General features: G+C 52.4%; 1 protein-coding gene across 2 annotated transcripts in view; it reads left to right on the forward strand.

The window, feature by feature from the left end:
* MID2 (midline 2) overlaps positions 1 to 23,572 on the forward strand; it is a 67,102-nt gene that overhangs the window by 4,102 nt on the left and 39,428 nt on the right. For both annotated transcript variants that reach the window (XM_059859329.1, XM_059859330.1), the window contains exon 2: positions 11,298 to 12,019. In XM_059859329.1, coding sequence (XP_059715312.1) covers positions 11,354 to 12,019 — 666 coding nt within the window. In that variant the 5' untranslated portion in view covers positions 11,298 to 11,353. The remainder of the gene's footprint in view (positions 1 to 11,297; positions 12,020 to 23,572) is intronic.

A 23,572-nucleotide genomic window follows, 5' to 3' on the forward strand; every position in this document is an offset into this window, starting at 1 on the left:
TCTCTTTCTCCTGTGCGTGTTTGCTCACAGGGGATGTGGGCTGTCCCAAATGTCCCCTGGTGCTACACCAGTGCCCCAGACTGAGGAGGGGACACTGCCCCACTGCAGGTGCCATCAGGTCCCCCATTGCTCAGGTGTGTGGGAAAGCCTGGTGTGTTCTGTGTCTACTCCCACCGCAGCCAAAGCTGCCCTGGCATGATCCAGGAGCATTTTGGACTGTGCTGAATCGGGGGAGTCTGTCTTAAAGTAGAAAAGGCTTGTGGTGATTCTGACGGTGATTCTGTTTATTATTGAAGGGGAGGCTGCCTGGGAGGTCCCAGCGAGGGGGCGCTGCTGCAGGAGACCAACGCTGCTGCCAGGTCTTCCCAACTGGGTGTTGCCATCTGGTTTGCTTCCTTTTGGGGATTTCTGCCCTTGGACAGGAAAAGGGGGTGGGTGGGATCCGGCTGGAATGGAATCTCAGCCAGAGCAGTCTGTGAATGAACGGGGATGCTGCTGTCACTGTGTGGGTCAAACAACTTCCAAATTTTTTACTCTCAGTAGAGTGACTGAAGGGAAATGGGGGAGAGGGAGGAGAGGGGGAGGAGGGGAGAGTTGTGGGGGGTGGGTTGTTTGTTTGGAGGAGTTGTAGTTTTTTACTTTTCTGGGATTTTTTTTTACACATGTTGCAGTTGGATGCTGCAAGCTCTGAGGTCTCAAAACTGTATTTTATAGATCTCAGTGTCTGGTGACTCTGCTAGAGAAGGAAAACCCACAGGCTTGTGAAAAGCCAGTGTGATAAATAAGTGGAAACTTGCTGCATCACTGAGACTTTGAGGGCAGATTCAAGGGACTTGTGCTGCATCCATGCAGGAACACATTCAGCAGGTCTGTGTGCCAGCTGTGTCAGGGATCCCCCCAGCTTCACACACATCCATGGGATTCCAAATGAAAGGGCTCTGTGCCTCCGCAGAATGTCATTATTTTGTTTATAACTGAGATTTGTGTCTCAGAGAGAAATGAATTGCTCAGTCTATTTCTTGTTTTGCAGATGCAAGATATCGACTAGTACACAAACACAATTTTGAGTTGGTTGACAGAAGGGGAAAAATTGCATTCAGGCAGGAGGCAGAGGCCTGACTGGAGTGGGGTTCTGTGGGGCACAGGGGAGGTGACAATGTGCCAGCTGTCACAGGTGCAGCCTGCAGCATCCTCTGACATCACAGCAGCAATATTGAGGAATTAATTAGGTTTCTTTTTCAAAGAGACACAGAGCAGCTTAAATGCATTTTGTGGATGATCCTCAAAGAACCTCACAAACCTGGTTGTATAACAGGACCGAATGCAGCGAGGCAGGGAAGGGTGGTCTCAAGGATGGTCAATAACCCAGAGCAGGGGTGGGCTGGGGCAGTAGCACTGGCCTTTGAGCTCAGGGTGTGCGGCTGTGAGCAGCTGCTGTCATTCACTGCCCCCTGGGCCTCCTGTGGGGAGGAATGTGGGGGGGTTTTGGACTGCATGGTGACCTGGCTCAGCACTTCTCTAAGGAGGCTGGGGTTTTGGCTGGATGCTGTACTGGCTCAGGCTGCCACCCGCACTGTTGAGCTGATGCTGGGACCCAACATGACACTGTGGTGCTGGCACTGCTGGCTGTGGTGCTGCACAGTGCTCCAGCACTTGGATGAGGCAGACCATGGGCCTGCCAGACTGAATATATATCTACACACTTAATTTTTTTAAGGTGGAGTTTTTTTAAACTCTTTTGCTCCTGTCAGTACTTTCCCAAGCCTCTGGCCACCATTGTGGTCAGTCCTGGAGTGACCCTGCAGAGTGATGTGCTCCCTCCAGCACTGCAGGAATTTGTGTCCACTTGTCATTCCTCAGCAGGTGTGTGCTTTGCCTGTCTGTGGAGCCGCAGCTGTTTCCCATGGGGAATCAGGTGTGTCAGGTGCTCTTGTGTCAAACCCCCGGGGAGGCTCTGGAATCATCTGTGATCATGACAGATGCAAAATTTGGAATGTTTCGGGCTCCTTTCAGATCATTAAAGAACTTATCAGTGTGTGAGAGCAGGTATTATCTGTGTCCTGCCTCTTGTCGCCAGCCAGATGCCTCTGCCTCCCTCGGGCAGCCCACAGGGAGGGAGCAGGGATGGCAGGAGGAAATTACCTTTGTAGTTGCCTGCTTCATATCCTGAACTGCAGCTGAGCAGAGCTGAAAGGGATGACAGGCAGATCCACAGCTCCTGCATGCTGCCAAAATTACCTTGGCTGCCCCTCAGAACAGGGAAGAGAACTTTGGAGAGATGCAGTGTGGTGGAGGCAAGCTGGCTGGGAACAGGGGTGATGGAGGCAACCAGCATGGTCCAAGTCCTCCACCCAGCTGGGTGGGGATGGTGGACTTGTTTAGAGTGCTCCAGGATGCAGCCTGTGCTGGGTTCAGGGCTGTTCCCTGCTCCATTGCCACAGGCTGATCCGTGGGGTGGTGGGGTGAGCTGCGTGGTTCTCCCCTGGCTCTGTGAGCTCTGTGCCTGCCTTCAGCAGTTAGTCCCTATCCTGGCATGAGCCATGGGAATCCATGTCCAGCAGTGGCACGGCTGTGCTGGTGCCCTTGGCTCAGGAAACCACTCCTGGGTGGCTGGGGGAGTGAGCTTGGGGCTGGTCCCAGAGGATCAGTGAGGTATTGCTGGTGGAGCATCCTTTGATGTGCTTCATAAAGAATGAAGGACACCACTGTGGGTGTCGGTGACATTCAGAGCAGACCATGGGACATGGGGACAGCCAGTGGCACTGCCATACCTGTCTGTTCTGTGGGCTGGAGCCTCTTCCTCCCTCTAGAGATCCAGCCCCTTGACAGGGGATATTGCAGGGGGAAGCTGAGCCAAGGGGAATTGGTGCTTTTTTGTTTATAAATGTATTTTATTTTGAGATGATGGGCAAAAGTGCTCCTGTGCAGCAGTGGAGAGGCCTCCCCAAAGCGATGCTAATGGCTTTGAGTCACCTCAGGGCGTGGGAGCATTTTGTCTTGAAAGGCTTTAAATGACCTGTGTAATGCGCTGGAAAAGTGTCCAGGGAGCGCTGGGTCAGTCTGTCATTCCGCAGCACCGGGAGGAGGACTGGGAAATGTGGCCGATCTGTGGAGCACTCCCAAGGGATTGGGATAGGAGAAAGGATTAAAAATCTCTGTAGCTGAAAACAAGCCCTAGTTAGGTCTTTGCTGTAGTGGAGAGGAGGTAACTGTGAAGAGCAGATCTCCGCCTGGCTGCGGAGGGAGGCGGGGGTGCCGAGGCTCCCTTCCCGCAGCGATGGGAGCTCTCCCTCCGCGTTGCTCGCGGCTGACCCGGGCAGCGCTGGCATTGCTGCTGGGCCCTGCTGGAAGCGGGGCATGGCTGCGAGCTCCATCTCCAAACCTCCTCTGCTGGGACCCTCCATGTATGGGCCCAGCTTGAGCTGGGCTGGCTCTAGAAGAAACGGGTCTCCGAGACTTGTGCTCGTGTGCCTGGAAGCCTGGAATTATGAAGCCCCAGGCTGAACCCTCGACAGAGGCAGCTTTCCTCATTTTAAATCATTCATCTCTTGTAGCTGGCCCGGGAGCCCAATTATGCCAGTCTGAGTGTCTCTTCCTGAGCGTTTCAGGGTGGGGGGAGGGGGTGCAGAGGGAAGGAGGAGGGTGGAAAAGACCAAAATATCTGCTACCTGCTTTGTTTCTGCACTGGGCATTAGCACTAATTATCCCCCCATTGTCTCCAGTTCCTGCAGGAAGTCTTGTTTATCCTTTCAGCCTCCCAGGAATGCAGCCCAAGGAGCTGTGCAGATATATTTAACCTGGCTCAGCGCAGCACAATGCCCCTTGGATTTCCCGGCCCTGTGGTATCTCTGGGAAGTGCAGCCGATCTGTCGCTTTGGGGCGGGGAGGTTGGAGAGGGCGCTGGGTCGGGGCAGCGCCGAGGCTCCGGGCTGACTGCACAACTCCGTGCAGTGAGGCCAGGACCTGCCAGGTGGCCGGATCTGCTGCTTTTGCTGCCGCATTGAGCAGCAAAATGGGACTGAACCAATGGCATAGGCAGCGTGTGTTCCTTGGGCTGGGGGCTGGCATGGTGCCGGGCTTATGTGTGCTCCTCGGAGCTCCATCAGCACACACGGCAAGCCTGGGCCTGCAGGGATGTGACAGAGCCTTTGGTTCAGACACCAGCTCCCATCCCCTCTGGAGCCCTTCTTGCTCCCTTGGCCCCATTCGGTTTTCTCCCTTGCCAGCGTGAGTCAGGTGGTGCAGAGGGGCAATGCCCAGAACAGGTTGGGGGCACCATGGTGGGATGCCCCTCTTGGGCTCTGTGCCTTTGCTGGATTGGGACTGTGCTGTGCAGGGGGAAGCCCCCTTCTTTGGTTGTTATTCCATCCCCCAGAAAACATCCCTGCAGCAGAGCTTTGACTTTTGCATAGCAGGAGGGATCCTGGGGAGCGCTGCTGCGGGGCCAGCTCCTTGCTGGGGTGCACTGGCCCCTCACTGTGGTCATGCTCATGTGACAGCAGCACTGCTGCCTTACCAGGTCTGCATCTGTGTTTCGTGGCTGTTTCACATGGTGGGCTTTGCCATGAGCTCAGCCTTGCCTTCACTGTGGTCATGTCTTTGCACCTCTGAACTCCGCTCTTCTGTGGGTGAGTCTTGCCAGTGTCCTGTGCTTGGTGTCCTCTAGGAAGCACTTGGAGTGGGGATAACCCTGGTGTGCCTCATGGGGTGCAGACCCTGGAGGATGCTGGTCCCCTTGTACAGCGCTGGGATGTGAACACAAGAGCTGGCTGCTGCTGCTCCAGTCTCTGGAGAGACCAAGGACTTTGCTTTGCAGTGCACTCCTTCTCAGCAAGGCAGACCTCTGTGGCGAGCTGGATGATCTCTGCAGCGTCCATCTGGGGGATAAGAGCCGTGACTTGCCCTGGAGCCCAAAGGCTATTCCATAGCACCAGCTGCCACTGCAGCTATGCCCTCCCTCATCCTTGCTGGGCTGGGGGCTGGTGGCTGTGGTAGGGATGAGGCTGGGCTGGAGCCGCATTGCAGGCAATGGCTGAGGAAGAGGGGAAGGATGCAGAGCCACAGGGTGCGCCTGGAGAAAGGCTCAGATCAAAAGGCTGCTGCCATGTGTGGTCTGGCAGGAGGCAGCTGCGAGCGAGGCTGTTTTCAGGAGCTGCTGAGTCTGCTGGCCTGCTGTACAGCATCAGCTGGAGAGGCTGGCAGAACAGGGTGGCAGGAGAGCACAGAGCTGCAGGAGAGGTAAGGGAGGGGACGGGGTGGTGAGACCTGGAGCAGTGGAGTCCTGTGGCAGGAGGGGAGGGACAATTTGGGGGGGTGGGGGGTGGCAGGGGGATGGCTGGGCTGCCAGGGCTGTGTGAGTGCTGGATGTGCCACTTTGGTGGCATGCCTGGTCCTCAGCTGATTTTCTCAAGGGCCAGGCTGGAAGGGGGTCACTCATTTCTGCAGTGGCCTGGTGGGTCTGCTCCTGCTAAAGCCTCCTACCTGCAAGTCCCTGACAGTGCCATGCCCCCTCCCTCCCAGCCCTCAGCCACTGTGACGCCCTAGCTTCAGCCAAGGTTTCAGCCTGAGCTGTGGGGGCAGCTGCTGGCAGAGAGGCAGGGACTGTGGGTTTCATTTCAGGGGGATGGACGGGCAGACATATGCAGTGTGGGCAAGAGGCTTGCCATGGGCTGTGACCTGCCAGAGCCTGAGACTGGCTGCTGCAGCCCCAGGTTTCACAGATTAGGGAGGCAAGTGCTGGGGACCTTGGGGGGGCTGCTGTCTTCCCCAGGAACTGGGAGCAGCTGTGCTGTGCTCCAGGGACTTGCCACAGTGGAGGGGCTGGAGAAGTGCACTGAGCCTTGTGCGTCCTGTCAACCTCCAGGTCACTAATGAAGATGGCAGGGGAAGGTTCCCACATGGTGTCACTGGGAATTGCCCCATAATGTCCTGGAGAGCAGTGTGTGCCATTGCTGCCAGGGGTGTCTTCAAACCCCTCCAGCTGATGAGGAATCCACATGGCATAATTCCTACTGTATGGCTGCAGGAACCAGGGAGCAAACTGCAATGAATCCCTTCCTGATCTACCCTGAAGCTGAAGGGCTCCAAAATGCTGCATCCCCTGAGAGCCCTTGGTGGACACATGCTGTGCTGAGGTCCTGTGGGAGCACTCCAGGAGCTGTCGTCTTCCTGGGCGCTATTTGTAGAAAAGAGGCAAAATTTTCCCTTGTACCAGGATATCACTGGAGATCAAACAAAGGATCTTTGGTGCTTGCCTCTCTGACATCATGAAGGTGAATGAGGTGGAGACCTTGCAGGCTTTAGCTGGAGCATCCTTGTCCCGTGCAGGAAACCCAAGATAGCCCTTTCCAACCTTGGAGCCTGTCAGGAGACATTCAGGAGTAAAGGGATTTGGTGATGGAGCAAAATGGTCTCATCCCATCAGTGAAGGCAGCGATGAAGGTGAAATTCCCAGAGGGAATAAGTTTCTGTGCAAATGGAGGAGTTAAAGAGCACAAATGGCCAGTGCCTGCTGGCTCTGGTGGCTCTTCTGGAGGATTTAAGAATGAAGCAGCTGAACTGTCAGCACACAGGGGTCTCTCACTGAAGTGAACTGCTGCTTGGGAACCCAGCCTCCTGGCTCTGTCCTTCATTTAAGGGATGCAGGGAGAGCAGTGGAAATTATGTGGAGCAACCTTGCTTTAGCACTAAGCAAATTGGCTGGGAAAATAATTAAAGCTGGTATGGAAATGTTGTTTCAGTTTGATGGATTAGGGACAGCAACACAGGCTTTTATAGGGGGATTCCAGTTTAAATGCAGCAGGCGATGTTCTTTTTTTAGTATGGCACTAAAGTGATTGGGGAGGGCAGCTGGGAGACATCATTGGGATTTTCAGAAAGCCTCAGACGAATCTGTGGAGTTATTACAGTGGGAGTGGTGGGAGGAAAGGCCAAGTTCTGTTTGATGTGTTCAGGTGTTCTGGGAGGGAGGAGTAGAGGCAATGATGCGGCCAAGGGATGCTCTGTGCTGGCCTGGCTGAGAGATGCTCTGTGCTGGCTGCAGCTTTGAGCTTCAAATTTGGTGTTAAATATGCACAGCTGATGGAAATAAAGCACAGAAAAAATAAGTAATGGTGGATGTGAATTGGCTGGAGGAGCCTGGAGACCTCCCCTCTCCCTGGGGTGCCTTCCTTAGGTCAGAAGCAGTTGCTGATTACGCAGCTGGGGCTGTGTTCCTCCTAGGACCCTGTTTCTCCTGGACAGGCCCATCCCAAGGGCAGATTCAGGCAAGTTGTTTGGGAAGGCTGAGCTGGCAGGAGTGCAGGGTCATTGGTAGAGCCAGGGAAATGGAGGGGGGACCTCTCCCCCTCAAGCTGCAGAACAGGTCCCTGCTGCCATGGGGGCTGCGCTGGGCTCTTCAGGAATGAGATGAACGAGATGTGGCTGCTGCACGGGCTGTTCTGTCCTCCCCTCAACACTGATCCAGTTTTGAACTAATTTTCCCGAGGACAACAAAAAGGATGGAGACAACTGCTGCCTAGATTTTGTATCCTGCTGTCACTGTGCCAATTAAGGAAAGGGTTGCCATATTTTATTACTTTTTTTGTTAATGCACGGGTGGAGCAGCATAGCTCTTCTAAAGCCTCATTCTTGGAAGGGGCTGAGCAATCTCGACTGGAGCTTTTTTGGGGGGGGAGGGGAAGTTAAAAAAAAAAAGAGGGATAAAAAGGGGAAGGGGAAATAAATAATTATATTTGGTGCAGAAAATAGCAGCCTGTAGAATTAATGTTTGTCTGAACACGTCTGGATATCCTGGTGTGGGACTCTGAAGGCTGGCCAAATTCTGCCCTGGGTTGATGCTGGGGGAGACCAGAGGGAATTTTTTGTGTACTTGGAAAACATGGGTAAAAATGGGTCCTAGATGCTGCTTGAGGGGAAAGTGTGAATTTTGGGTTGGCTGCCAGTGGCCTCAGGTGATGTTCTCCGGGATGCCCCTCTCCCAGGTATGGATGGGTTGATGTGGGCAGTATCTCTCCTTCCATGTCTCTCCTTCCTTCTTCCCTTGGTGCCAAACCTTTGCATCTCTCCTGACAAACCTGTGAGCTTGAGGCAGTGATGAAGAGCTTTGATACTGTGAAAATAATTATTTGGGAGAAGAGGTGGGGGAACCTTTGTATCCAGGAACCCTTGGTGTAACTTGCCAAGGGTGACCCGTGTACCCTCACCACGGTCCCGCTGCTTCAGGCTGGCACACAGTGTTTGGAGACCATCTGGGCTGGAAGTAAAAGCAGTGGTCACTGTGTCCCAGAGAACCTTGCACTGGCTCTGCACTGGCCCTGCATCATCCTCAGCTCTGCCCCCGCTGGGGTTTGCGGCCCTTCCCCATCCTTTCTGTTAGTCATTGATTTCCCACCCCCTCCCCCTTTTCCCTCAGTTTTGGGCAAAGCTCAGATCAACACAGAAAAATGTTTGGTTGGATGTCACATATTGTTAACCTGTTGCTGCTGCACATTGTCATTACAGGCCAGCATGGACAGGGCCACTGACTCTTGGGCACAAAGGACATGGGGCTGTCTATAAGCAGTGGTAGTATTTTATAACTTTTTTATTTAGGGAGTTGATGACTCTAAAGAAAGTAGATTTTAATCTAATCAACTATTCCTTGAGCTATGTCAGTCCTGGACATCAAAGAGAACATCAAAGTGAGAGGCATGAAAGACTCTGATGGCAGCAGGTCTGCTTTGCCAGGTGTAGCATCTTGGAGCAGGGCTCCCCTTCCTCCTCCGAGGGGGCTCCTCCAGCAGGGCTCCTGCAGCTCCAGGCAGGCTCCTGTCGCTGCTGCTGTACTGCCTTTGAGCAGGCTCCTGTGCCTTCTCCACACCTCCGAGAGGGCTTCTGCTTCTGTCCCAGCCTGAGGCTCCTCTTGGATATGTCATAGGTAAACGCTCTTGTCCTAGCAAGGAAAACAAGTTTAATGTACAGATGTCCCTCAGTAACAAAACCAAAGGCTGTTTAAACTTTCTGCATTGTTTTCCCTTGGATAGCAAAGGAGCTGCATGTGAAGCCGGAAGTTGGATGTGGGAGTGTGAGATGCTGCTCCACGAGACATCTGGCTCTGGCAAGGTGTTGGGGAGCCTCTCACACCAATCCTGATTTTTAAATTCTTTTCCCAGTCTTAGCCAGGCTATGAAACAAATCCTGTTCTTGTCCTTCCTTTTTTTTTTTCATCTTTGTGTTTGCTGACCGGAGAGAACCCATGAGTGAGGGGAGGCAGGAGGGGCTGTGCCCCCAGCAGGGTTTGGGGCTCTTGGGGCCAGGCTGCAGCTCTGGCACAGGGAGGGGCCGGCCTGGGAGGTGCCCGGAGCACTGGGGTGTATTGGCACCCCTCATCCTTCCACAGGCCTGCAGCGTGGGGAGCCCACTGGATCCAGGGCAGTCCAGCAGGCTCAGGGCCAGGAGCAGTTTCCTCCCTTCTGCTTTCCCAGGGCTGCAGTGGCTCTGAGGCTTCAGAAACCCTCCGTGGGCTGTGCAGAGGAAGCTGCTGGGAGCCCTCATGCTCTTCTGATTGTTTGGATCCAGCGACTTCTCCACTGTCTCTCTTGGGGAAAAGAAAAGTAATTTGAAATGTGTGTGTGTGTGTGCAAGGCTGCATTTGGCCAGCAAGAGCTGCTTCACCATGAACGTATGAAAATATCCAAGGGATTTATTTTACAAGCCCCTTGAGCTGGTGCAGGGAAGAGCTCAGGGTTTCCTCCAGGCACTTGCATATCCTATTTCAGACAATGGGCAAGGGATGGTGCAGTGGGGTGGGGGTGATGGAACTAATGTGTTCAGTGGGATGGGGGTGGCATGTCCCAGTCTGGCACCTTTGCAATTTGCCATTTGCAGGTGCTAGCAGCAGCCTGGGGCTTCCAGCAGCCAGACCCTCTCCTGCTGCTGGGTCATCCCCCTACACTTTGGTTACAGCTCTTGTTCACAGAATCCCAGACTGGTTTGGATTGGAAGGACCTTAAAGCTCATCCTATTCCAATCCCCTGACATGGGCAGGGACACCTCCCACTATGTCAGGCTGCTTCAAGAGCCCTCCATCCTGGCCTAGAACACTTCCAGGGATCCAGGGACAGCCACATCTTCTCTGGGCAACCTGTGCCAGGGCCTGCCCACCCTCCTAGGGAAGGGTTTTTCATCTTCTCCCCAAGCAGAGCCTGTGCACCACACCAGGGTGTTCCAGGGGTGAAAACAAGGCTGGGCTGGAAGCAATCATGTTGCTTCCTGCAGGGTCAGTTCCTGTAGCAGTGCCACGGTGAGGGGTCCCTGTGGCTGTGACTGAACAGGGCTCTCCTTACATCCATGATGAGGGACACCACAGTGGGCATCACTTGGAGCCTGCCTTGCTGTGGCTGTGGAAAGCAGGAGGTACCACTTGTGCACTGGATGGTGGGTGAGAAAGGAGAGGCTGGATCTGGTTCCATGTCATTGCATGACTGTTTAGGAACGTGCTGGATTGCTGGCAGAGGCTGGCTAGCACTTAAGGTGCAGCTCCTAGTGCTCTGCAAACCAGAGTTGGGAGCAGCAGGTTGAGTTGCCTGCTGGGAGCTGTTTTCCAGCCTCGTGCAAGGGAAGGGAGTTAAAAATACAGCTTGTTTGCCTCCAGCTGGAGTTGATTTAGGTATCCCTGGCTATTGTGGAGTGCAGCGGAGGACAGCCAGTAGTGAAACTTTGCCAACTATAATTTCACTGCTATGCCCTCCCCACCCTCCTCCAAAAAGCAATGGCCAGGAGAAGCAGGGAGCAGGATGGGGTGTTAAGAGCTCCCAACATGTTCGGCTCAGAATTTCCACGACATGATTTGCCTTTTCTCCTTTACCAGAAGCAGGCCTGGAGCTGCTGGAGGGGATGTTAAGAGGTTTATCTGTGCCACGCAGTGCAGTGTGGAACTCAAGCATGGCCACGCCCCGGTCTTGGCAGCACATGCCAACGCAAACATGAAATCACATGGTTTCTCCTGGTTTTGTCTCCAGACTTATGGTCCTGGCTGGGCTGGAAGGTGTGAGAGGAGCTGCTGCTCCTCCTCTCCCATCCCCTTCATGTGGCTCCTGTCCCACTATGATTCCAGGCTCTGCTCCATGTGGGGTGAGACAGTTCCAGCCTGTGCTTGCAGGGGCCTGGCAGGGCTGGAGTTGACAGCGTCGGAATGCAAAGAGTGTCAGGGTATTGCATGGGTGATGTGTCCAACCCCCCAGGCACCTGCTGCTGGAGGGGTGGAGTGGCCCAGGAGTGCAGCTGTAGTCTCACATCTCTGCTCTCCTTCCTTGCAGGTTCCTGACCACCTTCCCTGGTTTTTGATGCTGAATCAGGATCGTGTTAACTAAAGATGGAAACACTGGAGTCGGAATTGACCTGCCCAATCTGTCTGGAGTTATTCGAGGACCCCCTCCTGCTGCCCTGTGCCCACAGCCTCTGCTTCAGCTGTGCCCACCGCATTCTGGTGTCCAGCTGCTCCTCCAGCGAGTCCATTGAGCCCATCACTGCCTTCCAGTGCCCGACCTGCCGCTATGTCATCTCCCTCAACCACCGGGGCCTGGAGGGCCTCAAGAGGAATGTGACCCTGCAGAACATCATCGACCGCTTCCAGAAGGCGTCCCTGAGCGGCCCCAACTCCCCCAGCGAGAGCCGCCGTGAGAGGACCTATCGCAACAGCCCTACCATGTCCGTGGCCGGCGAGAGGATTGCCTGCCAGTTCTGCGAGCAGGATCCGCCCCGTGACGCCGTCAAGACCTGCATCACCTGCGAGGTGTCCTACTGTGACCGCTGCCTGCGTGCCACCCACCCCAACAAGAAGCCCTTCACCAGCCACCGGCTGGTGGAGCCCGTGCCCGACGCGCACTTCCGTGGACTGACGTGCCTGGAGCACGAGAATGAGAAGGTGAACATGTACTGTGTCGCTGATGACCAGCTCATCTGTGCCTTATGTAAACTGGTGGGCCGCCACCGGGACCACCAAGTGGCATCGCTCAGCGATCGCTTTGAGAAGCTGAAGGTAAGGATGCAGGATTCCTCCAGAGTGCTCTGCAGCTGTCTTTATGTGGGAGCTGAGGTTGTGGTGAATGTAATGTGAACCTGCGTGGATGATATTTGACCTGTATGAAGTTTGAATTCCCTCTCCACCCCCCATGCATTCTGAATAAGCTTGCAAAAGCTTTTCATTCCTTTTTTTTTAAATAAAAAAAAACTACAGCAAGTCCCATCTGAGGTCATGCTGGTGAGGCGTGACTGTGGCAGCAGTCACGTTCCCATTAGAGCCCTGCTCATGTCTTTCTCAGCTGCTGCTTCCTCTGGCCTTTCTCCCTTCATGTTCCAGGCTTGTTCTGCCTCAAAAGTGCTTTTCTGGGATCTTTGACCTGTTCATGTTCAGAACAAAACCACTCTCTCCACTCTCATGTATTTTGAGGGCAGAAGGAATACTTAGTGCTCCAGCAAAAATACAAAATGCTTGGGGGTTTTTTGTGCAGACCAGATTGTTTTTTCCTCCTTGTTTTTAAACAAACTGGTGCCTGGAAAGAAATCTTCCTGGATGTCCAGTTTCTTGGGCTGGTTTCCCACCTTCCCGACTCCAGACTCTCCTGAACTTGACGCAAGGTGCCCAGTGCTGTGACTAAACACCCCTGATGGCATGAGAAATGGGATGGGATGTCCTGGGTGTTTCTTCTTCATATTCCAGCCACCAGGTTTGGCTTTGGGTTAGTACTGCCAAATGGGGCCTGGGGAGGCTTGTTTTGCCTGCCTGTCTCCCATCTCATCATCCTCACCTAAGCCTCCCCAGTGTGCAGAGCTGTGCCAGCGGCCCTGTCCATAGTCCAGGACATTCTTTTTCCATGAGGAAATGTCTCAATTAGCAAATTGGAAGCCTTCAAAAGCAGTGACCATGTATGTTTGCATGCAATAAAACCTGGGCAGAGAAATTAAAACCTGGAATATTCCTCCTTGATCCAGCCTGTGCCAGCCAGGCAAATCCTTTTGAGGAAGCCTAGCAGGTTGCCAGAACACCCTTTTTAAATAAGAGTCTTAAGTGATTTTGGCCTTGGAGGGAAGCTCTCCTCTGCTGAAAGCATTCTTCCTGTGCTGTTCATCCTGCCCAGCTCCTCAGTCTCTGCAGGGCTGGGGGAGCAGGGGTGAGGGTGGCCACAGCTACCTGGAGAGGATTTCAATGTGTGTCCTTCTTCTGGTTCATCCTCCAGCACATCCCTGCCTCTGGCTATGCATTGGTGGGGCTGGTTTTGGGTGTCATTTTTCCTGACACTCTGCCTCCACTGCAGAAATTGCTCGGGATTGATGCCTGGCTTCACCAACAGAGCCAGTATTTGTTTTGGCATCTTGTGCCATCTCCTAGCATGGCCTCGGTCCAAGCTCCGACCACTGTGTGCTCCTTGGCAGCAATGAAAATCCTTACAATTACCTGAAATACTTGAAATCCCTAAATATGTGCTGATAGGATGCTGCTGCCTGGGAATCTGTGGCCAGTGGAGCAGCTGCTGCCTCCCATGGGCCTGCCCTATGTCCCGTGCCCACGGCAGGGCTCTGTCCCCTCCTCAGGCCGTCACTGCTGAGCTCCGTGGCTGCTCCCGGAGCTCTGCAGTGCTCTCGGGCAGCCAGCAGTGAGCAGATGCATTTAATCCCTGGCTTTGATCCCACATCCTGAGTGAGCTGGGAACGCCTTTCAAGTTAGAATTTTTTTGATGAAAAATTGGGTTTTTGAAGTGAGTAACTTCCTGTTGTCAGAAGGGCTGTGCCTTTCACCGTTATCTTTGGTGGGGAATTTTTTTTGTCTCTTTAGAAGACCTGAGTGCCTGAAATTGGACTAGTGTGTGTAAATGAGAAACCTTCTCCCAGTGCTCCCCTTTCTTCCAAGCTGGTTTTTCATCTAAAGTCTCCAGCGTGTGCCAGCAGCCTGACTTCCCTGTGGATGCTATGCAGTGATCCATCCGTACTGTATTATACACCTCCAGATGTTTTAGGAAGCATCTTTAATACCTTTAATGCATGTGATGGGTTTATTTTGTGCATCTTCAACTCCATTTGTTAATGTTGTAAATTACAGTTCCAGCCAGTGGGAGCAGTTTTCTGAGATTTAAGCAGGGACCACAGAGATGCCAGGCAGGGTGGGGCAGAGGATGGAGTGCTGAATCATGTCCAGGAGCTTTCTGGAGCTGGGGTGCCAGGGATGGATGCAGTGATATTTTCTTTCCCTGGGAAGGTTCATGTCAAGGGTTATCAGCTGCAGATACCATTCCATGGTTCTCTGATTGCCCAGTGCAGAGGCAGCACCGACACTCCCGCTGTGTGAGCGTGGCTGGGAGCATCCATCAGGATGGTGCTGCTGGTTTTCCCTCTCTGTGGCTGTGGGACATGTTGAGATGCTGAGCACTGGCTGGAAGTCAACATTAAAGATGAAATTAAAACTGTGTGTAGATTAAGAGCAAAACTAATGGCCTGACCTAGATACAGCGAGTGCCCAGGACATCAGTGCGTTATCTGCGGAGTGAAATCTCAGCCAATTATAAATTCACATTGCTAGAAATTTGTAATTGGCGTCCTCTCTGCAGTGCCTGCCTGGGTCCTGCCTGTGCTGCTGCCATGCTGAGGCTGGGGCAGGGTTACACTGGGGGATACAGCAAGAAGAGCTCTGTGTGCAGTGCTCCATCTGGCTCCCCCATCCGTGATTTCTGGTGGAAGGAGTATTTGAAGAAAGGATTTTGCCTTAATTACTGACCACTGTCGGTGGCTTTTCCATGAGCTCTGTTCCCTTTAAAGAGCCAGAGAAGGGCCGGCTCTGAGGAGGCTTTTCCTTTGCTGGTGCTGTGTCTTCTGTAGATTAACAGGCTGGAAAGATGCAAAAAGAAAGAGAAGTGTAGTATTTTGTAACACATCTGCTCTCTGCTGGAGAAAGAGCCATGAGCCAGGTGGAAAACCCATCCTCTGTTACCTGTCAGAGCAGCACTGCCTCCCGTGGGGCTGTGGGGGTTGAGACCAAGATTAACAAAGGCTCCCTGTGCTGACAAATTGTGCAGAGAGCCGGTAGTGATTCCAAGGCTTTTAGGAGAGTGGTAGGGTAGAAAATTGAGGAAAACCCTCCATCATGCTTCCCCATGGGACTTGTTCACCTCGGAGCTGCGAGTGTGTTCCCACCAGTGCAGGGTGAGTCACAGATTGCTGCTCGATTTATCATTTACTGCACTGCCATGGGGCTCAGAGGAATTTTGGTGTGTATATCTCTATTTCTTCACACCAAGAGGAGTCAGCCGAGGACAAGGGCTGCAGTTGTGACTGCTGAGACTCCCACAGAACAGATGGGGGCAGTTCCCAGCAGGAATAGAGTTCTGGTGGTGTCAGAGCTGTTGACACCTGAGCCCTGAACCAGGGATGCTTTGGCTGCTTTATTTCCAGAAGGAGAGAGAAGGGGATGCAGCCCAGCCAAGGCTCACTCCAGGCCAGTGGTGGTGGAGGCTGAAACCCCCCGCTGCTGTGGGGACCTGAGGAGGGGACACGTGTCCCCTCAGGTGCCACAGCCTCAGCTGTGCAGGCCTTTGGGCTCCCCGGCTCAGCCATGAGCTTCTCAACACCTCTGGATGTTTTTAGTGTTATCTCAGAGCTACATTGTTATCTAGTTACCTCCCTGGGCAGGGGCACCTGTGCCACACACCAGGGTCCCCACCACAGGGTTCTCATCCCCATCACTACCCTCAGTGGCAGAGCAGCAAGTGCTCAGCTGACACTGAACACCCAGAAGACCATCCTCATCCTCATCCCTGCTTAAATATTGACTGTTTGGAAGTCACGGGAGCCAGGAACCAGCACTGAAAGCTGGGATCTTTGATAATTTGCTTTGCTTCCAAGAAATCTTATTTTTAGGGAGTTTTCCTTTTTTACCTTATTTATAATTAAGCTGTTATAGATATTGAGGTAGCAGAGCTGCAAACTGCTTTGATTAGATTAATCTCTCACTTTTTCCAAACCTATATTCACATCCAAGATGATTTCAATATTGCTATCTCAAGAGCAGCTTGAGCTGGAAAATGAAAGCATAAAACTGTGTGAAAATCACTTGGTGACACTATGTTTGGATGAGGCTGGAGGATTCATCTCTAGCCTTTGTATCCTGGGAGATGGCAGTCCAGAACTGGAGTCCAAGCTCTCTGGAGGGAGAAAGATGGTTTGTAGATGAAGTACTTTTTAAATTACAGGTGTCACCTTCTTTGATCAAAGTCCTTGTTTTTCTGCAGCAGGGTGTGGTTGCCTGTCTGCTTTTCTCTTCTGTAGGTTGTTGAGCTGTTCAGAAAGGCCTCCCTTTCAGGAGACCTGCTTGCATAGAGGGGCTGTGGTGGGTGTGAGTCTCCATCCTCCCCCATCCAGTGGCTGCATTTCTGAAGAGCTTACAGCTGTTGCATTTTCTGTTTTATTTTGGTTTTTTCCCCTCTTTCTGCTCCGAGCACTTCAGCCATGTCAGTGACAAGCCCTACTCGATGGCAGACTCTTCTGGGCAGAGCTCAGTGGGATGGCACGAGGGGTCTTGAGCTGCTTATGTTGGAAGGTGCCACCCTGGGAATACCACATTTGGGGGAAGCAAAGTCTATTTTTGCTTTGAAAAAATGCATAGCCAGAAGTTTTGGAGAGTGTAGCCCTACTTGAAGGCTGGGCAGCAGTGCTGGCCCAGGAGCAGCCCTGGGCTGCAGGGCTGGGTCAGTGGGCTGTGCCCGGGGCTGTGTGCCCTTGCCTCTCCTGGGCTGCATGCAGGGTGGCTGCTGGGAGGCCACCAGCACTCCTCCCCCTGCACCACTTCCCTAGGAGATGGAGGAGCAGCAATGCTGTCCCTCTCCCCACAGCTGGCAGCCCTCCATTTCCCAAACAACCAGGAGCCTTGCTGAGGGATTGATACTCCTGCCCTGAGTAGCTCTTTTTTTTTATGTTCAGGATATATTGCATTTGGGCACAATGAATATTCAAGAGTGGGAATGAGCAGAGCTCAGCTGATGCTGCTGGCTGAGCACTGGGGGTGATGCTGGCTCTTCTCAGGCTCTGCTTGGTGATTCCTGGCATGTGTGTCCCTGAAAAATTGGTCCCAGCAACATTTAGTGGCTTTGAGTAATTTGGAAAGTCGGCTACGTGCAGTTAAGTGTCAGATGAATTTCTCAGAAGGCTCAAAACCTTGCTCTCTGATACTGAATATTGCTATTATTATCACATTAGCCTGTGGAACACCTGACAGGTGTAATTAAGTGATTTTACCTTGACAGCTGATGTGTTTTGGTTTCTAAAAAAAAAAAAAAACAGCTTGGAATATCCAATTGAAGCAGTTTGGTGTGCCTTTTTGTAGAAATCAATATGCAGTAGCAGCACATCTGCTGATGAATCCTCCTGTGTCAGGAGTGGAGATGGATCTCAGGGACCTTGAGAAAGAGGAGGTGGGGTTACCTTCCAAGCTGTAGGCTGGTTCTACCCAGTGTCCCAGCTCCTGCTTTGTGTTTTCAGCATCTCCAGGGAAACCATCCTCTTGCTGAAAGGTGGTTGTTGGCTACTGCAGAGCTGGGCACGTCCCCCAGAGCTGACAGATTCTGCTCCCCATGGGAGCTGTGACCTTTAATTTGACCTCAAAGGTCTTTGCACCCCAAAGGATTCTGTGAGCAGCAGCAGATCAGCCCACCTGGGTTTGATCTCTATCAACAAACAGGTAGGTCTGTGGTGAGGAAAGCAGAGGTGTGTCCCCAAAATTTTCTGAGCTGTCTTCCAGGTGAACAAGTTCTTGCACCTCTGACACTGCTTCCGAGTTCTTGGCTGGGTGGTCATAAGAGGGCACGTCTGGAGCAGCTGGGGAGCCCTGTTCTTGCAGGGTGTCATGCCCCTGTGGTGCTGTATGATGTGCAAGGGGAGCATATAAAGTCTGTGCACGTGAGGTAGAGCATTATGTCAGCAGGTGGAAAAGGAGGCTGTGCAGCCAGGCTGGGCGGCAGCACTGGAACAGCACCGAGTGTGAGTTCCTGCTGCCTTGTTACACTCATGAGGCACTCAGTCCCCCTGAGCTGCCTGTCCCCTGTGCTGGGCTCTGGCCATGCACAGCAGGATTAGGGCTGTCATTGGGTGTTCACAGTGTCTGTGGGAGCCAGGCCCTTGGGGGCACAGATCATTGTCCTTGGCTCTGCTGCACGGAGCAAACGGAGTCTCAGATATGAGGAGCAGGCGTATTTCCAGTCATCTTAGTCTCTATGGCATGGATTAGGCATTTTCTGGTCCTGCTGGTTGCCTTCCCTTCATTTGGTTGGTTTGGGAGAGTATTTTGCTTTGATGGGAACCTGTCCAGCAGTGTTCTTGGGAGGGATATCAAACACCACCACCGGCTTGAGCTCTGTGCATGTGGGGCTTCATCAAATGAGCTCCAGGATGGAGAGACCTGGGCAGCCAAGGGCAGGACAGGCTCCTGCCCCATAGGTGCAAGCAGCCATGGTGGTCAGGGAATCGGGTGGGATGTCCCAGGAAAAGGAAACACCTTTTCCTCCTGAGAAAGCAGGATGCAGATTTATCCAACAGCTATCCTGTGCACCCTGCCATCTCCTCTGAGCAAAGCCTTTTTTGAGCCCATTCTGAGCACTCCAGCTTTTACAAGCATTCACATCTGCTTGTAAAAGGCTGCCATTTGGGCATTTTAGTGTTCAAAATCATCATGATATGCAGCCAAATACTTGTGAGCCAGCTGAACCCCTGTGTGCTCTTGTGGGCATCTTTGGTTTATGGGATAAGTTCAGCAAATAACGTGCAATAAGGTGTGTGTCATGCAGGATGTGCCAAAATGATAAATCCAGATTCCTCCCTTGTTTCTCCAAAGGACTTTTGGGAACCAGACATCCTGTATCCAAAACACACACGGGTTTTCTTTCAGCATGAGTTCTTTGGCTTTGTTTGTTTATTTTTATGATGATGGTAATTGGAAACTAAAGGTCGAAAGACAAGAGAGCCTGATGGATGTGCTCACTGCAGCTTTGTGTCCTGGCTGGAGTTGGATGCTTGGTGTAGAGTGATCCATAAAAATCCAGCCTATAATGGAAAACATGAAAAAAACAAGTCCATTCTTTGGCCTGCCAAGGAAGGAACTGTGTCCTGCCTGAAGCTCTCCCTGTACTATGGAGAAGGAGAGGTTTCCAAGTGGTTCAGGGGTAATGGAGCTGCAGAATGACGCCTGACAAAACCCATACCTCTTTCTGAAGTGTGTTTGTAAAGTTTCATCTCAAAATAACTCACCCTGAGTATTAACATACTTCTCGAAATAGTGTTTTTCCTGGATAACTGGTGCACAGAACCATTTTTTATTAACACTGGATGGAGGATTGTGTGTTTATTGGGTGCAGAAGTTGAAAGCTGGCTATTCCCTGATGGCATCTGCAGGCATAAAGCTGGGCCAGGATGCTGGGAGGCTGTGAACCCATGGTGCAGTCAAGAATGTTGATGTTCTAGGGGACTAATGACTGGGTTAAAGGCAGGAGAGTCTGAATTTCTTTTCAGCCACATCTGCTTCCAACAGCAATGGCTTTGTTAGCAGACTCCTGACCGTCAGATCCAGCAGGAAGCCATGCAGGCTGAAAAACTGAGGTATGCTTAGAGAAGGTGTTAAGAAGAAAGCAGCTTGAGCAGGGGGAGTTTAGGAACGTGTTTTAGGATTGCTGCTTGCAGCATAAACTTACTGGTTTTGTTTGGAATGTGCCAGGTGAGGACAGAGCAGATGATTTATGCATTGCAAAGATGGAGGTGGGACATGTGTTGTGGCTTTCATTGCATTCTCCTCCCAGAGACTCTCAGGCACCAGTACAGGGACCATGAGGTATTGTCCTCCAGTGGCAGGGCTGGAGGAAAGGATGCAGTGGCATCTCTTCCCCAGCCCCTTGGGAAGCATCAATCTTACCGGCAAAAGCTAAGGGGTTGCAATTCCTACTGTCGCAGCCACCCCCTCTAGCTCAGGAGGCTCTGGAAGTGGTGGGACACAGGCAAACTGAGTAAACCAAGGACTCAGCCCATCTCCAGGGACCCTGGAGTAGGGCATGGCATGCAGTGTCCTCTCACCAGGCAAGGTCAGGCTCTGCCCAGTCCCACAGCCTGTGTGTATCTGCTGTGTGGCTTCCACATGGCGTCAAACTGCTGTGGGCCTTGGCAAGCCTCTGCTTTGATGCCATCCCAGGGGCAGATTGCTCCTGGGATGCTCCTGGGCTTCCTGTGGCTTTGGAGTACCAGCTCTGAGCAGTGCATCACCTGCGGGGGAGATTCACAGCTGCTGTGGGTCACAGTGCCACGGGCTCAGAGGGGGCTGGTGCTATTCCATTGCTTGCTGGAGGAGTCCTGGGGTTTTGCTTTAATCTTACAGGTCACAAGACGAAAGGGTGAATTTTTAGCAGAGCCGGGCTGCAGGTGATGCCCAGTGTGAGGCTGAAGTCTCCCACTGGGCATAGTTTCCTCAGTCCCAGGTGTGAGCTTTGATGTGCCAGCTTCTCCACCCGAGAGGTCAGAGCACTTCCCTTGGGAATGCCCTCTCCCTTCCCCTAGGAGCATGCCCGCACGCCATGCTGGGCTTGCCAGTGGCAACGAGTGCCAGTTGCTGGGGACCAGAGCAGTGCTCAGAGAGGAATCTGGTGTTGGTCCTTTGGCTGATGCTTCCACTGGAGACAAAGTGCCGGTTATTTGTTTCTTGGTCTTCTCTATGTTTGGGCTTTCCTTGGATCCATCTCCCAAGCACCCTTCAGGGGAAGCACCCTGCAGGCAGCATTCCCAGCAGTTCATCCCCACGGCAGCCGGTGGTTTTGGGGGTGGCAAGTGCTGCCAGGACTCGCAGTTTGGGCATCTGTGTTCCTCCTTCTCCTTATCAGCATCTCTAAGCCCTGCAATCTACCTCAGGTGTAGCATGATTGTTATGCCCTGGAAGAAGAGAAATTATTGTCTTGAGCTCATTTTTATCTGTTTTCCTGATGAAATGAGAGGGAAATTTCTTGTTTGCCTTCCCACACAGTGATAGTGTGGCCATTGGAAAAAAAATCTATATTAAAGTTTAGGACTGGGAAGAGGGGGAAGGAGGGTGGCACAGCCTGGGGCTGGTCCCAGGGAGCCCAGGGCCTCCATCCATAGCAGGGACCCCCTTCATCCCTTGCAATGCCCCTGCCCTGGGAAGGCCAGGCCTCTGCCTAGGACCGTGTTTGCTCAACCCCTTCATCCCTTGCTCAAACCCAGCATTTCTGTTTCATCTGATGCCACTTGGTTCTTAAAGCTGTGATTCTGAATTTCACAGTGTTCCTTGTCAGTCCCAGCAGGAAATATGTTTGGGACCAGTTGGGAAACAGAAGGGAAAAAAATTACCAGAAGGGTTTTTTTCACTCCTTTGATCTGCATTTATTTATTTATTTATTTATTAGCAGAAAGTGCAGCAAGAGCGCAACTCATCTCCCACAATCTGTTTGCTGCTTGCTGGGTATTAGAGAATGACACCAGCTGGGCTGGTAAAAAAGTCTTAGAATAATCCCAAAGCCACATTAGCAATTAAACATGTCACTCCCTGAACTCTGGAGTTTAATCTGTTTTCTTCCTACTTTTTCTCTCCTTTTTTTTTTGATTCTCTCTTGCTTTGGTTCTGGGTTCTGGTTGGAGGCCGTGCCAGATGGGGGTTGTGCCTCAGACTGATGCTGAGTTTTTTTATATTCTCCTCAGGATGAATTAATGCAATGCATGGGCAGCTCCTGGGTGTCAGCTCCTCTCTGAGGGGCGTGGGGTGAGGGGGGGGTTTGGGTCAAGACTGAGTGCATGGTTTGAGACACTGAAACATGGACTCCTTAAGGTTGGAAAAGACCATTAAAATCCAGTCCAACCATCAGCACCATCAGCTTATTCATCACTAACCCATGCCCTCCCAAACGATTCCATGGTTCTAACACAGCAGCAGGGACAAAGCCCCTTCTGTGTGGGACAAGAGCCTTGAGAAAGAGTCATGGGAAGCCGATGCGGGAGCCACACCCTTCCCATTCTGGGCAGCAGGAAGGGAGCAGGGGCTGTTCTCCAGCCCCTCCTCCCTAGGTTGGGCTGCAGGGGCCAGGCTGGGGGGTTTCCCATCCTTTCATCCAAACTGGGTGTTAGCAGAGCAGAACAGGGGATGCCTGGGGGCCCTGCCTGAGAGGCAGCCCTGGCACTGATCTCCATTCACTGTTGGGCTGAGGCACAGGGAGAGCAGGGAAAATTAAGGAGAATAGAGAGTAATAAACGTGACGGTTCTGGAATAATTTAAATCCAAGTCATGCCCAGCCAGGGAATTTATTGTTCAGGATGCCCACAGCTGAGCTTTGTGTAACCTTGGGTTAGTGAAGGGATCCTGCACACCTCTAGTATGATCCATGGTGAGTTATTTAGTGCTCAAAAGCTACTTTTTAACTGTTGTAAAACACCGTGAACAAAAAATAGAAATTAAATTCTAATGGGGCTGTTCCAGAGCCCAGGCTGAGGCCTCTCATGGAAGCTGTTGCTCACAGCAGCCCTGCCAGCACATAAATCTGTGGCATCAGAGGGAACAAAAAGTTCCCATTGGCAAAGATAGTCTCTAAAGAAAGATGAGGGGACTAATGGGGGGGAAGAAAGGGAGGAAAAGCAAATTAGATCAAGGTTCAGTGAGTGACCCTCAGGGTTGGGGTCTGCTAGGGAGATCAGCGTGGGAGGGTTACTCTTGTGCCTTGACACCGTTTGGTGCTGAAAGAGTCTTTTGACCCATTGGTGGATGAGTAGGAAAGGGGCTGCTGGGGCCAGGAGTGGGCAGGGAAGGGGTCGGGAGCAGGCAGGGAGCAGGATTCCTGTGTCAGCCTTTCATTATAATAACTCAGGATCTGCTGCAGAGAATAGCCCAAGTGTTTTGGCTGATGCAGCTGAGCTCCTGGTGTGGTGGCAAAGGATACAAAGAGGTGAGGCTGCGATTTTCCTGGATGTGGGAATTCCTGTTGTTCCTTCCATGTGCATAGTCTTCCTGAGGTGTTGCTCCACTGCTGGACTTCATAGGGAGCTGCTGCAGAGACCTTTGGGGTTCCCAAACTCTCTCTCCCATTGGGAGTTGGGAGTCAGGCCAAGACCCCAAGGAGCTGGGATGCTCTGTGCAGCTCCCTGTGCTGGTGATGTCAGTCTGCTGCCCACCAAGCCAGGCCCCAGGGGACTTACTGGGCTGAAGGGTGCCTCTGGTTCAAGCTCCATCCCAGCTATCCCAGGGGATTTGGGAAGCCCCTCCTCTGGGAGGAGAGGGGATGTGAAATCAAAATCATGTCAAATGAAGCATCCCAGGGCTGGTATGTATGTTATGCTGAGACTTTAAAGAGAAGCTCAAACGTTGACTCAAATCCACTCCAAAGGCTTGGGGGAAAAAAAAAAACACAAAAAAAAAAGAAAAAAAACCCAAAGCAAACCCACAAGGTGTTTGTTTATTTTCTGAAACTCTTGGGATTTTCCAGCCAGCCTCATGACTCCCTCAGGCTCTGACTCACTGGGATGGAATGGAAGGCCTGTGCTGGGCAGCCAGGGTTGGTGGGCAGGGACTGGC

This window comes from Haemorhous mexicanus, chromosome 14 (assembly GCF_027477595.1).
Source record: "Haemorhous mexicanus isolate bHaeMex1 chromosome 14, bHaeMex1.pri, whole genome shotgun sequence".
Classification (NCBI taxonomy): Eukaryota; Metazoa; Chordata; class Aves; order Passeriformes; family Fringillidae; genus Haemorhous; species Haemorhous mexicanus.